The 14,094-nt window shown below is 66.7% G+C and overlaps 1 protein-coding gene across 1 annotated transcript; it reads left to right on the forward strand.

Annotated features, from left to right (window-relative positions):
* Window positions 1-445: 445 nt before the first annotated feature.
* Window positions 446-12,112, forward strand: DPYSL5 (dihydropyrimidinase like 5). Its single transcript, XM_058801305.1, has 12 exons — window positions 446-710; window positions 2,437-2,595; window positions 3,071-3,250; window positions 3,322-3,390; window positions 3,502-3,546; window positions 3,652-3,727; window positions 5,503-5,659; window positions 6,211-6,352; window positions 6,956-7,098; window positions 8,446-8,653; window positions 10,087-10,255; window positions 12,027-12,112. The coding sequence occupies exons 1-12, from the start codon at window positions 450-452 to the stop codon at window positions 12,110-12,112; spliced, it is 1,695 nt and encodes a 564-aa protein (XP_058657288.1). The 5' UTR covers window positions 446-449.
* Window positions 12,113-14,094: the final 1,982 nt, after the last annotated feature.

A 14,094-nucleotide genomic window follows, 5' to 3' on the forward strand; every position in this document is an offset into this window, starting at 1 on the left:
CACAGGCGGCACTGGCAGTGCAGGGTGGCAGGCGCCGGCAGTGGCACTGGCAGGGTGGCAGGGATGGGCAGCCCTGCTCAGGTGCTGCAGGGGGGTGACGCTGGCGGTGCAGGGTGGCAGGGTGGGTGGCACTGGCAGTGCAGGGTGGCACAGAGGGGCTCTGGCAGCCCCGCTCAGCATCTCCAGGGGGTTGGCGCTGGCGGGGTGCAGCCCGCAGTGCCCGCAGCGGGTCCCCGGCACGGAGGCGGCCCCAGCCCCGTGCCAGCCCCTCCTCTGCGCGGATTTCCCGGGATAATCCATCCCCACGGCCCGTGCGGGACGCACGGCCGCGGGCTCGGCCCCGTGCCAGCCCCGGGGGGCACCTCCGGGCGCGGTGCGGGCGGCGCAGGGTGGGCAGCGCGGTGCCCCCGTTCCCGGCGCTCACCCCGCCGCCCCGTGCCCGCAGCACCATGATGGCCAACGCGGCCACCGTGCGGATCCTGATCAAGGGCGGCAAGGTGGTCAACGACGACTGCACGCTGGAGGCCGACGTGTACATCGAGAACGGCATCATCCAGCAGGTGGGCCGCGAGCTGATGATCCCCGGCGGCGCCAAGGTCATCGACGCCACCGGCAAGCTCGTCATCCCCGGGGGCATCGACACCAGCACCCACTTCCACCAGACCTTCATGAACGCCACCTGCGTCGATGACTTCTACCACGGCACCAAGGTAGCCCCGAGCCGTGCCCTGCCCTGCCCGGGCTGCTCCGCGGGGCCGTTGTGTGCCCGCGTCCCCGCGCGTCACGTCCCCTCCTCCCGTGCCGGGCCGTGGCACCCTGTGCCAGCTCGGCCGCCTCCCCGTGCCGGTGTCACCGTGCGCCGAGTGTCGCTGCTTGGGCCGGCCCAGGATTGTCCCTGCGGCCTGTCCCGCTGTCCCCGGTGCCCACACAGAGCGGCCATTGTGCCAGGCCGGCGCTGGCCGTGCCTGTCCCCAGGCTGTCCCCAGGCTGTCCCCAGGCTGTGCTCGGTGTCCCCGGGCAGGGGGCTCAGCGCTGTGCTGGTGGTGTCGTAGGTAAAAGTTATGTTAAATTAGGGTATAGTTCAATTATATTGTGTTAATTATGTTATATTAATTGCATTATGTTAAGAGCGGGAGTCGTTATTAGAACGTTCTAGGAGAAGGGTCCGGTTCGGTGGAAGGGCCCCGTGAAATGCCCACGGGTGCCACATGCCAGCCCCGCTCCGTGTCCCTGTCACCCGCTCGCGGCAGCGCCAGGCGGGCAGCTCCTCCCGAGAGCGCCCGTGGGCAAAGGAGCTTTGGGGATTAGCGGGGCGGGGTGAGCCGGGGACAGCGGCGGGGCCACCGCGCCTGCCCTGCCGCCCACGGGCACGGCAACGGGGGGGCTCCCAGCGGCCCCAAACCCACCCTGGGCTCTGTGCTGGGGCTCCCTCAGCACCCCAAACCCACCCTGGGCTCTGTGCTGGGGGACCCTGAGAACCCCAAACCCACCCTGGGCTCTGTGCTGGGGGACCCTGAGAACCCCAAACCCACCCTGGGCTCTGTGCTTGGGGACCCTGAGAACCCCAAACCCACCCGGGGCTCTGTGCTGGGGGTCCCTGAGAACCCCAAACCCACCCGGGGCTCTGTGCTGGGGGACCCTGAGCACCCCAAACCCACCCGGGCGGGGCTCCCTCAGCACCCCAAACCCACCCTGGGCTCTGTGCTGGGGCTCCCTCAGGACCCCAAACCCACCCTGGGCTCTGTGCTGGGGGACCCTCTGCACCCCAAACCCACCCGGGGCTCTGTGCTGGGGGTCCCTGAGAACCCCAAACCCACCCGGGGCTCTGTGCTGGGGGTCCCTGAGAACCCCAAACCCACCCGGGGCTCTGTGCTGGGGGTCCCTGAGAACCCCAAACCCACCCTGGGCTCTGTGCTGGGGGTCCCTGAGCACCCCAAACCCACCCGGGGCTCCCTCAGCACCCCAAACCCAGCGGCGGGGCTGGGGGCACAGTGGGTGCCCCGGCATGGCAGGATGGGGCTCTCCAGATGTGCCGTGCGCCCAGATGTGCTGCTGCACAGGGGCAGCCATTGGCGGGGCCAGGGGGACGCGGGGGTCCCTGTCTGCAGCCAGCACCCCCCCAAGGCTGTGGGCAATGCCCGAACGTGGCCCGGGCACACCTGGCAGCTCCCCTGGCTGTGGGCAATGCCCGAACGTGGCCCGGGCACACCTGGCAGCTCCCCTGGCTGTGGGCAATGCCCGAACGTGGCCCGGGCACACCTGGCAGCTCCCCTGGCTGTGGGCAATGCCCGAACGTGGCCCGGGCACACCTGGCAGCTCCCCTGGCCGCGGGCAATGCCTGAACGTGGCCTGGGCACACCTGGCAGCTCACCTGGCCGCGGGCAGGCCCGAGGGATGAGCCCTCACCCCCACCGCGGCCCCTGTGCCCCCGTGCAGGCAGCGCTGGTGGGGGGCACGACGATGATCATCGGGCACGTCCTGCCCGACAAGGACACGTCGCTGCTGGACGCCTACGAGAAGTGCCGCAGCCTGGCCGACCCCAAGGTGTGCTGCGACTACGCCCTGCACATGGGCATCACCTGGTGGGCGCCCAAGGTGAGCGGGCACGGGCGGGAGCAGCTGCCGGGGTAATTCCCGGCCCCCTGATCCCATTATCCGCCCGATCATGGGGGTGGGCTGAGCCCCCAGGACGCCTTTTGAGCTGCCCTGAGCCGGGCTCAGCGGGGCAGGGGCTCGGGGGTGCCCCGGGACAAGGGGGTCTCTGTGGGGCAGGGAAGGCGCTGCTGCCGCTGCCGCTCCGAGCCCGGGGGGACCCCGGCCCGCAGCAGGACCCCCCGGGGGCGGCGGGCGGGGTGGGTGAGCAGCCCCCGTCCCACGGCGCGCTCAGCGCCGCGATCCCCTCGCAGCTGCCGCGGGGGGATCGGAGCCGGCTCCCGGCTGTGCCGCGCGGAGACCCCGGCCCGACCCCCCCTCCGGCGTCTGTCACCGCCCGCGTCACCCCCAAATCCCCGTGCCGCGTCCCCGGGCGCCCCCGGCGGGGTGAGCCCCCCCTGAGCCCGCTGCCCCGCAGGTGAAGGCGGAGATGGAGACGCTGGTGCGGGAGAAGGGCGTGAACTCGTTCCAGATGTTCATGGCCTACAAGGAGCTGTACATGCTGCGGGACAGCGAGCTGTACCAGGCGCTGCGCGCCTGCCGCGACATCGGCGCCATCGCCCGCGTGCACGCCGAGAACGGCGAGCTGGTGGCCGAGGTGAGGGGGCGCGGGGGCGGCGGGCACCCGGCCCGACCCCCCTGTGCCGCCCTGACCCCCCAAATCCGCAGGGAGCCAAGGAAGCGCTGGACCTGGGCATCACGGGGCCCGAGGGCATCGAGATCAGCCGGCCCGAGGAGGTGGGTGATGGCGGGTGCCGCTGGGGTGGGCTGGCACGGGCCGGGGCATCGCTGCCCGTCCCTGTGGCGCCACCGGCGTGTGTCACCGTGTCACCGTTGCTGTCCCTGCAGCTGGAGGCCGAGGCCACGCACCGTGTCATCACCATCGCCAACCGGGTGAGTGTCCCGAGCGTGGGGGGCTGTCCCTGTCCTGTGGGGGTCCCCGTGCCCCCCGGGGGGCTGGGTGCCGTGGGGACAGTGCCAGTGACCCCCTGTGTGCAGACCCACTGCCCCGTGTACCTGGTGAACGTGTCCAGCATGTCCGCGGGGGACGTCATCGCCGCCGCCAAGATGCAGGGTAGGGGACACGGGGGGGACATGGGGGGACACAGGGGGGACATGGGGGACACGGGGGGACACGGGGGACGTCATTGCTGCTGCCAAGATGCAGGCTAGGGGACACAGGGGGACATGGGGGGACACAGGGGGGACATGGGGGACACGGGGGGACACGGGGAACGTCATTGCTGCTGCCAAGATGCAGGGTAGGGGACACAATCGGGGGACACGGGGTGGACATGGGGGGACACAGAGGGGACACGGGGGGACACAGCGGGGACACAGAGGGGACACGGGGGGACATGGGGAACGTCATCGCCGCTGCCAAGATGCAGGGTAGGGGACACGGGGGGACATGGGGGGACACAGGGGGGACACAGAGGGGACACGGGGGGACACAGAGGGGACACGGGGGGACATGGGGAACGTCATCGCCGCCGCCAAGATGCAGGGTAGAGGACACGGGGGGACATGGGGAGACACAGGGGGGACATGGGGGACACGGGGGGACACGGGGGATGTCATTGCCGCTGCCAAGATGCAGGGTAGGGGACACGGGAGGACACGGGGGGGACATGGGGGGACACAGGGGGGACACGGGGGGACACGGGGGATGTCATTGCCGCTGCCAAGATGCAGGGTAGGGGACACAATCGGGGGACACGGGGGGGACCTCCCTGCCCAGCACAGCCGTGGGCAAGGGGCACCCCTTGGGGGGCACAGGAAACCCCACGGACACGGCTCACACCTGGGCTGGGGGGAGAGGGGGGTATGGGCGTGGAGTGTGGGGCTGCGGGCAGGTGGAGACACACGGGCACGGACAGACACACGGACAGACACACAGGCAGACATGGGCACGGACAGACAGATGGACGTGGGCACGGACAGACAGACACGGGCATACACAGACATGGGCAGACACACAGACACAGGAACTCAGGTGTCCCTGTGGGGCCGTGCCCTAGCACAGGTGAGCACACCTGGGCCCCCAGCTCTGCTTGTACCCAGGGGACACATAGGGGACACGCATGTGAGCGCACACACATGAGAGCACAGGGGACACAGACAGGACACACAGGGGACACGCATGTGAGCACACAGGGGACACGCACAGGTCACGTACAGGTCACACATGTGAGCACAGACACATGGGCACACAGGGGACACGCACAGGTAACACACGGGTGACACACACCTGAGTGCTCACAGGACACATGTGGGTCACACACCTGCGCACACATGAGACACACACAGGACACGCACAGGTCACACATGTGAGCACGCAGGGGACACACAGGTCACACATGTGAGCACACACCAGACACACACAGGTCCCACAGGTCACACACCTGAGCACACACAGAACACAGATCTGAGCACACACAGGTCACACACCTGAGCACACGCAGAACACAGATCTGAGCACACGCAGATCACACACCTGAGCACACGCAGATCACACACCTGAGCACACGCAGAACACAGATCTGAGCGCACACAGGTCACACAGGTCACACACCTGAGCACACGCAGAACACAGATCTGAGCACACACAGGTCACACACGGGTCCCACAGGTCACACACACCTGAGCACACACAGGTCACACACAGGTCACACAGGGGACACATAGCACACACACACCTGAGCACACACAGGTCACACACCCGAGCACACGCAGCTCACACACAGCTCACACACAGCACACAGGGCTCCTGCCCCGCGGGTACCACAGGCCCCAGGCAGTGCCCGGCGTGCCTGGCACAGCCCCGTGCCCACGCGTGCCTCCCCGCAGGGAAGGTGGTGTACGCAGAGACCACCACGGCGCACGCCACGCTCACCGGGCTGCACTACTACCACCAGGACTGGTTCCACGCCGCCGCCTACGTCACCGTGCCGCCGCTGCGCCTGGACACCAACACCTCTGCCTACCTCATGAGCCTGCTCGCCAAGTGAGCCTGCCGGGGTGCCAACATGCCTGCCCTGGGCGCCCTGAACCTGCCCCGGGTGTGCCCAATCCCTGCCCTGGGTACCCTGAACCTGCCCCGGGTGTGCCCAATCCCTGCCCCGGGTGTGCCGAACTGCCCCGGGTGTGCCCAATCCCTGCCCCGGGTGTGCCGAACTGCCCTGGGCACCCTGAACCTGCCCCGGGTGTGCCCAATCCCTGCCCTGGGCACCCTGAACCTGCCCCTCGTGTGCCCAATCTCTGCCCCTGGGTGTGCCCAATCTCTGCCCCTGGGTGTGCCCAATCCCCTAACCCTAACCCATTCCCTCGGCAACCCATGGCAGGGGTACCCCATTCCCCGAGTCCTGGGCACCCCATGGCAGGGGTACCCCATTCCCCAAGTCCTGAGCTCCCTGGGCACCCCATAGTGTGGGTGCCCCATTCCCTGAGTTCCCTGGGCACCCCATGGCAGGGGTACCCCATTCCCCTAGTCCCAGGCTCCCCGGGCACCCCAGGCGCCCCTGGCAGTGCCACCCCCAGCCTGCCGTGCCCCCGCAGTGACACGTTGAACGTCGTGGCCTCGGACCACCGGCCCTTCAGCACCAAGCAGAAGGCCATGGGCAAGGAGGACTTCACCAAGATCCCCCACGGCGTCAGCGGCGTGCAGGACCGCATGAACATCATCTGGGAGCGTGGCGTGGTAGGGCTGGGCACAGGGCTGTGCTGGGGCTCACGGGGACCCTGCTGGATGGGGCATCCCACCATGGGATGGGCACGAGGGTGGCGGGCATGGAGCTCCCCAGTGGGGCCTGGGCACAGGGCTGGTGCTGGGGGCTCACAGGGACCCTGCTGGATGTGACATCCCACCATGGGGTATGCCCCCCTGGCACCCTCAGAACCGGCCTGGGCATGGGGCTGGGGTTCCCTGCTGGGTGGGGCATCCCACCATGGGCTGTGCCCCCCTGGCACAAGGGTGGTGGGCAAGGAGCTCCCTAGAGCTGGCTTGGGCATGAAGCTGGTGCTGGATGGGGCATCCCACCATGAGCTGTGCCCCCCTGGCACAAGGGCACAGAGCTCCCCAGAGCTGGCCTGGGCATGGGGCTGGGGTTCCCTGCTGGATGGGGCATCCCACCATGGGATGGGCACGAGGGTGGCGGGCACGGAGCTCCCCAGAGCTGCCCTGGCGAGGATCCTGACCCCGCAGCACGCCTGGGATTTTGGGGGACCCCTGGGATCTTGGGGGCACTGGGGGGTGACAGGGAGCCCCGCAGCCCCCCAAGTCCTGACCCCGCTGCGGTGCCAGGTGGGGGGCAAGATGGACGAGAACCGCTTCGTGGCCGTGACCAGCTCCAACGCCGCCAAGCTGCACAACCTGTACCCGCGCAAGGGCCGCATCATCCCCGGCGCCGACGCCGACGTCGTGGTCTGGGACCCCGAGGCCACCAAGTAGGTGCAGCCGGCGGCACGTCCCTGCCGGGTGGTGGCAGCGTGGGCAGGGGGTGGCAGTGCCCCTTTTGGGGCCCAGCGGGATCCCAGCAACGCAGAACAAAGGGACGGCACAGAACACTGGGGCGGCACCGGGTTCCTTTATTTGGTGTTACGCTGTCACAGAACACCTTTTCAATAAAATCCTTTCTTAGGATTTTTTCCTGCTGAAGCTAAGTTTCAGCAACAAATGTAAGCGATGGTTATCTGCTGCTGAGGAATGCCACAGGTGGATCCGTGATTGGTCTCCTGTGGATGTTTGGATTTACTGACCACTCACGGCAGAGCTGCTCTCGCTCTCTGCTCAGACACAGAACTTTGTTATTAATTTTTTTTCCATTCTTAGCTTAGCTAGCCTTCTGAGAACTTTCTTTCTATTCTTTTTAGTATAGTTATAATGTTATATATATATATCATAAAATAATAAATCAATCCTTCTGACCATAGAATCAACATTCTCGCCTCTCTCTTCACCTCAAAACCCTTGTGACCACGGTCACATCACACTCCCCGAGTCTCAGGGTCCCAGGCAATGAGCTGGGGGCAAACAACACCTTGTAAGGGGGGATGTGACAGTGTTCACAGGGGTTTCCAGGTGAGGGAAGGGACGAGGATCTGACTCCATGTTTCAGAAGGCTGATTTATTATTTTATTACATACATTACATTTAAACTATACTAAAAAGAATAGAGGGAAAAGTTTCATCTCAGAAGGCTGGCTAAGCTGAGAATAGAATGGAACAAAAACAAAGGTCTGTGGCTCGGACAGAGAGAGAGAGCCAGCTCTGCCGTGACTGGTCACTAATTCCAAACATCCACACGAGACCAATCACAGATGCAGCTGTTGCATCCCACAGCAGCAGATAACCATTCATTCACACTTTGTTCCTGAGGCCCCTCAGCTTCGCAGGGGGAAAACTCCTAAAGAAAAGGGTTTTCACAGAAGATGTCCGCGACATGGGGACGGGTCTCAGGGGGGGATACAATGATCAACTAATCAGGAGAACTGGGGGTGGAACACGAGGGCAGGGGACACAGGAGAGGAAAACTGCTTGGGACAGGAGGGGTTAACAGCTGGATGCAGGAGGAAGGGGTTTGGAGCTGGGCAGAAAAGTAGGGAAGAGATAAACCTCTGTGTCGCTCCAAAATCAGGGGGAAAAACCCAAACACCTACCAAACAACAGATCAGACCATACCCTGTGAAATAAAACCATGCTACAACAGCAGCCCGTGCTGGGGGGGACGCTGGGGACGCTCCCCGTGCCCCACAGGCGGTGACAGCCCCGTGTCCCCGTGTCCCCGTGCCCAGGACGGTGTCTGCCAGCACGCAGGTGCAGGGCGGGGACATCAACCTGTACGAGAACATGCGGTGCCACGGCGTGCCCCTGGTCACCATCAGCCGCGGGCGCGTGGTCTACGAGAACGGCGTCTTCATGTGCGCCGAGGGCACCGGCAAGTTCTGCCCGCTGCGCTCCTTCCCCGACGTGGCCTACAAGAAACTCGTGCAGCGCGAGAAGGTACGGGGGGCAGAGCTGCCCGGGATGGGGCTGTGACGGGGCACTACTAGAGCGATGCCATGGCCATGCCAAAGCAGTGCTGTGGTTGTGCCAGAGCAGTGCCAGGGCTGTGCCGTGGCTGTGCCGTGCCAGAGCAGTGCAGTGGCCGTGCCAGAGTGGTGCTGGGGCTGTGCCAGAGCGGCGCCATAGTTGTGCCATGGCTGTGCCAGAGCAGTGCCAGAGCAGTGCTATGGCTGTACCAGAGCAGTGCCAGGGCTGTGCTGTGGCTGTGCCAGAGCAGCGCCATAACCATGCCACGGCCATGCCATAGCAGTGCCATCGCTGTGCTGGAGCAATGCCACCGTGAGGGACAGGGCTGCACCGTGCTGGCTGCTGGAGGGGACAGTGGCAGTGCCAGAGGAGGCTCTGTGCCAGGCGGTGCCACGCCGTGCCAGGAGCACAGAGCCGGGTCCCTGCGGGTCAGCGTGTGACACAGGACACTCCCCTGGTCCTTGCCAGCGCCGTGGCACTGCAGGGGACATTTGGGACACCTCTCCCCACCCGTGCGTGGCCCATGGCCGTTCCAAGGCACCAGGGCTCACTGTGCCCTGGCCCAGGCTGTGCCCTTTGCTGGCTGTCCCGGGGCAGCCCCGCAGCTCATGGTGACACCGGGACAGGGACACGTCCCTGGGGCTGCCGTGGTGACACCGGGACAGGGACACATCCCTGGGGCTGCCGTGGTGACACCGGGACAGGGACACGTCCCTGGGGCTGCCGTGGTGACACCCGGCTGCTCTGCCACCCCCCGTGCCCGCGCTGGGGCTGTGGGGGACGGGCTGGGGACAGTGAGGTGTGATGCTGGGACATCACAGGGAAGGGGACAGGCTGGGGACAGTGAGGTGTGATGCTGGGACATCACAGGGAAGGGGACAGGTTGGGGACAGCGTGGGAAGGGAGCAGCTCACAGGAAGGCTTGGCCAGCACTGGGGCACTTCTCGGGAGCTCTGGGTGGCTGTGGGGGCAGCAGGGCATTGCATGGCCTTGGCTTGGCTTGGCTCAGTTTGGCTCGGTTTGGCTTTGCTTTGCTTTGCTTGGCTCGGCTCGGCTCGGCTCGGTTCCGCCGGGGGCACGGGGCTCGGGGCTGCTCTGCCAGGGCCCCCCACCTCCCCCAGCCCCTGCTCCTGTCCCTGCTCTGCTTTGCACCCGGATCCCCCCCAGCCCCCCCAGGCCTCCGAGCACCCCCTCCCCATCGCAGCCCCCTCCCCAGCCCCAGCATGGCCCGGCCCGAGCCCCCCGCCCCGCCCGGCCCTGGCACCCCTGGCACCCCGGCCCTGGCACCCCTGGCACCCCTGGCACCCCTGGCACCTCGCACCCAAAGCCCGCGCCCGGCCCGGCTGACGCTCTCTCCGCTCTCTCTCCGCTCTCTCTCCGCTCTCTCCTCTCGCTCCCGGCAGAATTTGAAGCTGCGGGCCGTGGACCGCACCCCGTACCTGGGGGACGTGGCCGTGGTCGTGCATGCCGGCAAAAAAGAGACGGGGACGCCGCTGGCCGATACGCCCACCCGGCCGGCCACGCGACACGGGGGCATGCGGGACCTGCACGAGTCCAGCTTCAGCCTGTCCGGTAAGAGCGGGCCCGCAGCCCTGCCCGGTGCCCCCGCCGGGCGCTTGTCACCTCCCCGGGGCGTCCCCGTTGTCCCTTGTCACCTCCCGGGTGTCCCCGGTGCCACCGCAGGTGTCCCTCCATCCCTCTCTAAGGCTGTCCTGTCACCCCCCCGGGTGTCCCCATCGCCCCCCGTCACTTCCCAGATGTCCCCATTGCCACTGCAGGTGTCCCCATCGCCCCCCATCACCCCCCGGGTGTCCCCGGTGCCACCGCAGGTGTCCCTCCATCCCTCTCTAGGGCTGTCCTGTCACCCCCCCGGGTGTCCCCATTGCCCCTTGTCACCCCCCGGGTGTCCCCGGTGCCACCGCAGGTGTCCCACCATCCCTCTCTAGGGCTGTCCTGTCACCCCCTCCTGCTCCAGGCTGTCCCCATTGCCCCTTGTCACCCCCCGGGTGTCCCCATTGTCCCCCGCCACCTTTCAGGCTGTCCCCATTGCCCCCCGGGTGTCCCCGGTGCCACCGCAGGTGTCCCTCCCCAGGGCTGTCCTGTCACCCCCTCCTGCTCCGGGCTGTCCCCACTGTCCCCCCGCAGGGCGCTCCCAGGGTACCCCGACAAACATCCCCAGGCCCCTCCCGGGCAGGGGCCGTGGCAGAGCAGGGAGGAGCCCCCAGCCCCAGCTGCAGCCCCCGGCCCACGCCCCCCTCCGGGCACCGTCCGTCCTGTGGCTGCGCTGGGGGGCGGGGGGCGGGCCGGGGGCACCGGGGCTGTGCCAGCTGGGGGCACCGAGGGCTGTGCCAGCCGGGGGCACCGGGGCTGTGCCAGCCGGGGGAGCCCCCTCCCCGCGCGGAACCGGGGGCTCGGTACCGGGCAGCGCCGCTCGGGGCTCCGCTGGCACCGGCGGTTCTGGCCCTCGGGCACAGCGTGGGCACGGGGGGGACGACCTGAATGCCAGCACTGGTCACTGCTGGTCAGCTCTGGTCAGTGCTGGTCAGTATTGGTCAGTTCTGGTCAGCGTTGGTCAGTGCCGGTCAGCCCTGGTCAGTGTTGGTCAGTGCTGATCACTACTGGTCAGTGTTGGTCGGTATTGGTCAGTGCTGGCCAATATTGGTTAGTGGTGGTCAGTGTTGGTCAGTGTTGGTCAGCTCTGGTCAGTACCGGTCAGTGTTGGTCAGTTCTGGCCAGTGCCGGTTAATGCTGCTCACTATTGGTCAGGACTGGTCAGTGTTGGTCAGCTCTGGTCAGCGCTGGTCAGTGCTGGTCGCTGTTGGTCAGGACTGGTCAGTGTTGGTCAGCTCTGGTCAGTACTGGTCAGTACTGGTCAGTTCTGGTCAGCGCTGGTCAGCGCTGGTCGCTGTTGGTCAGCTCTGGTCACTGTTGGTCAGCTCTGGTCAGTGTTGGTCAGCTCTGGTCAGGACTGGTCAGTGTTGGTCAGCTCTGGTCAGTGCTGGTCGCTGTTGGTCAGGACTGGTCAGTGCTGGTCAGCTCTGGTCAGTTCTGGTCAGCTCTGGTCAGTACTGGTCAGTGTTGGTCAGCTGTGGTCAGTTCTGGTCAGTCTCATGTTGCAGCACAGCCGCGGTGCCGGGGGGGTCACACGGAGCCCCCCATTCCCGGTGCCAGGGGGGTCACACACGGAGCCCCCCATTCCCGGTCCCGGGGTGCCGGGGGGGTCACACACGGAGCCCCCCATTCCCGGTGCCAGGGGGGTCACACACGGAGCCCCCCATTCCCGGGGGTCCCGGCTCTGTCCCCACCCCCCGGGCCCCTGTCCGAGCGTCCGTGTGTCCGGCAGGTTCTCAGATCGATGACCACGTTCCAAAACGAGCCTCGGCCCGGATTCTCGCTCCCCCCGGGGGCCGGTCGAGCGGCATCTGGTAGAGGCGGACCCGAGTCCCCCGAGTGAGGCGCCCGGGCCCGGCTCCGGCTCCGGTGCGGCGGGGCTGCCCGGCCGCGGGCCCCGCGCCGCCGCTGCCGCCGCTGCCGCCGCCGGCGGGGCCGTGCCGGGCCGGGCCGTGCCGGGCGGGGCCGGGCCGTGCCGTGCCGTGCCGCGCGGGGGCCGGGGGCGCTGGGTGCCCCCCCGGCCCTTTTCTGTTTGCACGTTGGATTTGGATCAGTGAATTTTTGACTTGTTTGTGCATCACGTGGAAATACTCTGAAGTGGTTTGTGTCACTAGCGTAGGGGAGACGCAGGGACCCCCCCTTCCTGCCCCGACCCTGGACCCCCGCCCCAAGCCTGAACCCCGTCCTGATCCCATCAGAGCCCATCCCGATCCCATCAGAGCCCGTCCTGATCCCATCAGAGCCCGTCCTGATCCCATCAGAACCCACCCTGATCCCATCAGAACCCCAACCTGATCCCATCAGAGCCCGTCCTGATCCCATCAGAACCCCAACCTGATCCCATCAGAGCCCGTCCTGATCCCATCAGAACCCCAACCTGATCCCATCAGAACCCCATCCTGATCACATCAGAACCCCATCCTGATCCCATCAGAACCCCAACCTGATCCCATCAGAACCCACCCTGATCCCATCAGAACCCTGTCCTGATCCTATCAGAACCCATCCTGATCCCATCAGAGCCCGTCCTGATCCCATCAGAACCCACCCTGATCCCATCAGAACCCCAACCTGATCCCATCAGAACCCCACCCTGATCCCATCAGTGCCCCATCCTGATCCTATCAGAACCTACCCTGATCCCATCAGAACCCGTCCTGATCCCATTCCTACCCCCCCATTGCCACCTCTCTGTCCCCCATCCCTGAACCCCATCTCCATCCTGACCCCTCCACCCCATTCCCATCTCTTCTCCCCCATCCCTGAACTCCCATCTCCAACCTGACCCCATCCCAATCTCCCTGTCCCCCCTCCCTGACCCCCGTTTCTGCCCCCTCTAAAGCTCTGTCCCTGTCGCCATCCCCACACTGGTCCCCTCCCCACTCACTGCTCACTGCCAGGTGAGGTCCCGGCTCCCCTCCCATGTCCCCTCCCCTGTCACGCCCCCTGCCCCCGTGTCCCTGTCCCTGCGGGGGTGTCGCAGCCCCTGCCCCCCGTGTCCCCTGTCCATCCCCGGGTCCCTGCGGGGGTGTCCCCCCGTGTCCCCTGTGCCCCCGTAGGTCCCTGTAGGTGTTCGGGGCGGTGGCCCCGGGGGGGTCCCGTGTCCCCGCGGTGTCGCACGGCCGATGTAGGAACCGTTGTGTGCTCATTAAAGACCGTTCACAGCCCCGCCTGCGCCTCTGGGACACCGGGACAGGGGGGACGGGGACACGGGGGACAGCAGGGGGACACCACAGCCCTGGGGACAGGAAGAGATCGGACATGGGGACATGATGGGACACAGGGGGACCCGGGGGGACATGGGAGGGACACGGGGGGACACAGGGACACCGGGGGAGACATGGGGACACCGAACGGTTATGGGGGGACACAGGGACATGGGGGGGACAGATGGACACAGAGGGGATCATGGGGACATGGAGGGACACAGGGGGACATGGGGGGGACATGGGGACACCGAGGGGATCATGGGGACATGGGTGGACAGAGGGACACAGAGCCCTGACATGGGGACATGGGGGGGACACAGAGAGGATCATGGGGACACAGGGACATGGGGGGACACAGGGGGACATGGGGGAGACAGAGGGACACCGAGGGGATATGGGGACACGGGGACATAGGGGGACATGTGGGGACATGGGGCCACAGAGGGGGTCATGGGGGACCCCGGGGGGGCACATGTGGGGACAGGAGATGGAGGTGGAACACAGGGGGACACGGGACGTGCGTGAAGGTTTGGGGACACGTGTGGGCACGTGGGGCCACGCATGGGGACATGGCGGGAGACAAGGGGAGCT

The sequence above is a fragment of the Ammospiza caudacuta genome, chromosome 3 (genome assembly GCF_027887145.1).
Source record: "Ammospiza caudacuta isolate bAmmCau1 chromosome 3, bAmmCau1.pri, whole genome shotgun sequence".
Taxonomy (NCBI): Eukaryota; Metazoa; Chordata; class Aves; order Passeriformes; family Passerellidae; genus Ammospiza; species Ammospiza caudacuta.

Excerpts from the sequence above, each read along its gene's own strand:
- DPYSL5 (XM_058801305.1), top strand. The coding sequence starts at position 450 with ATGATGGCCAACGCGGCCACCGTGCGGATCCTGATCAAGGGCGGCAAG. Across the intron at positions 3,547-3,651 it reads TCATCACCATCGCCAACCGG|ACCCACTGCCCCGTGTACCT; the intron begins GTGAGTGTCCCG and ends CCCTGTGTGCAG. Across the intron at positions 6,353-6,955 it reads TCATCTGGGAGCGTGGCGTG|GTGGGGGGCAAGATGGACGA; the intron begins GTAGGGCTGGGC and ends CTGCGGTGCCAG.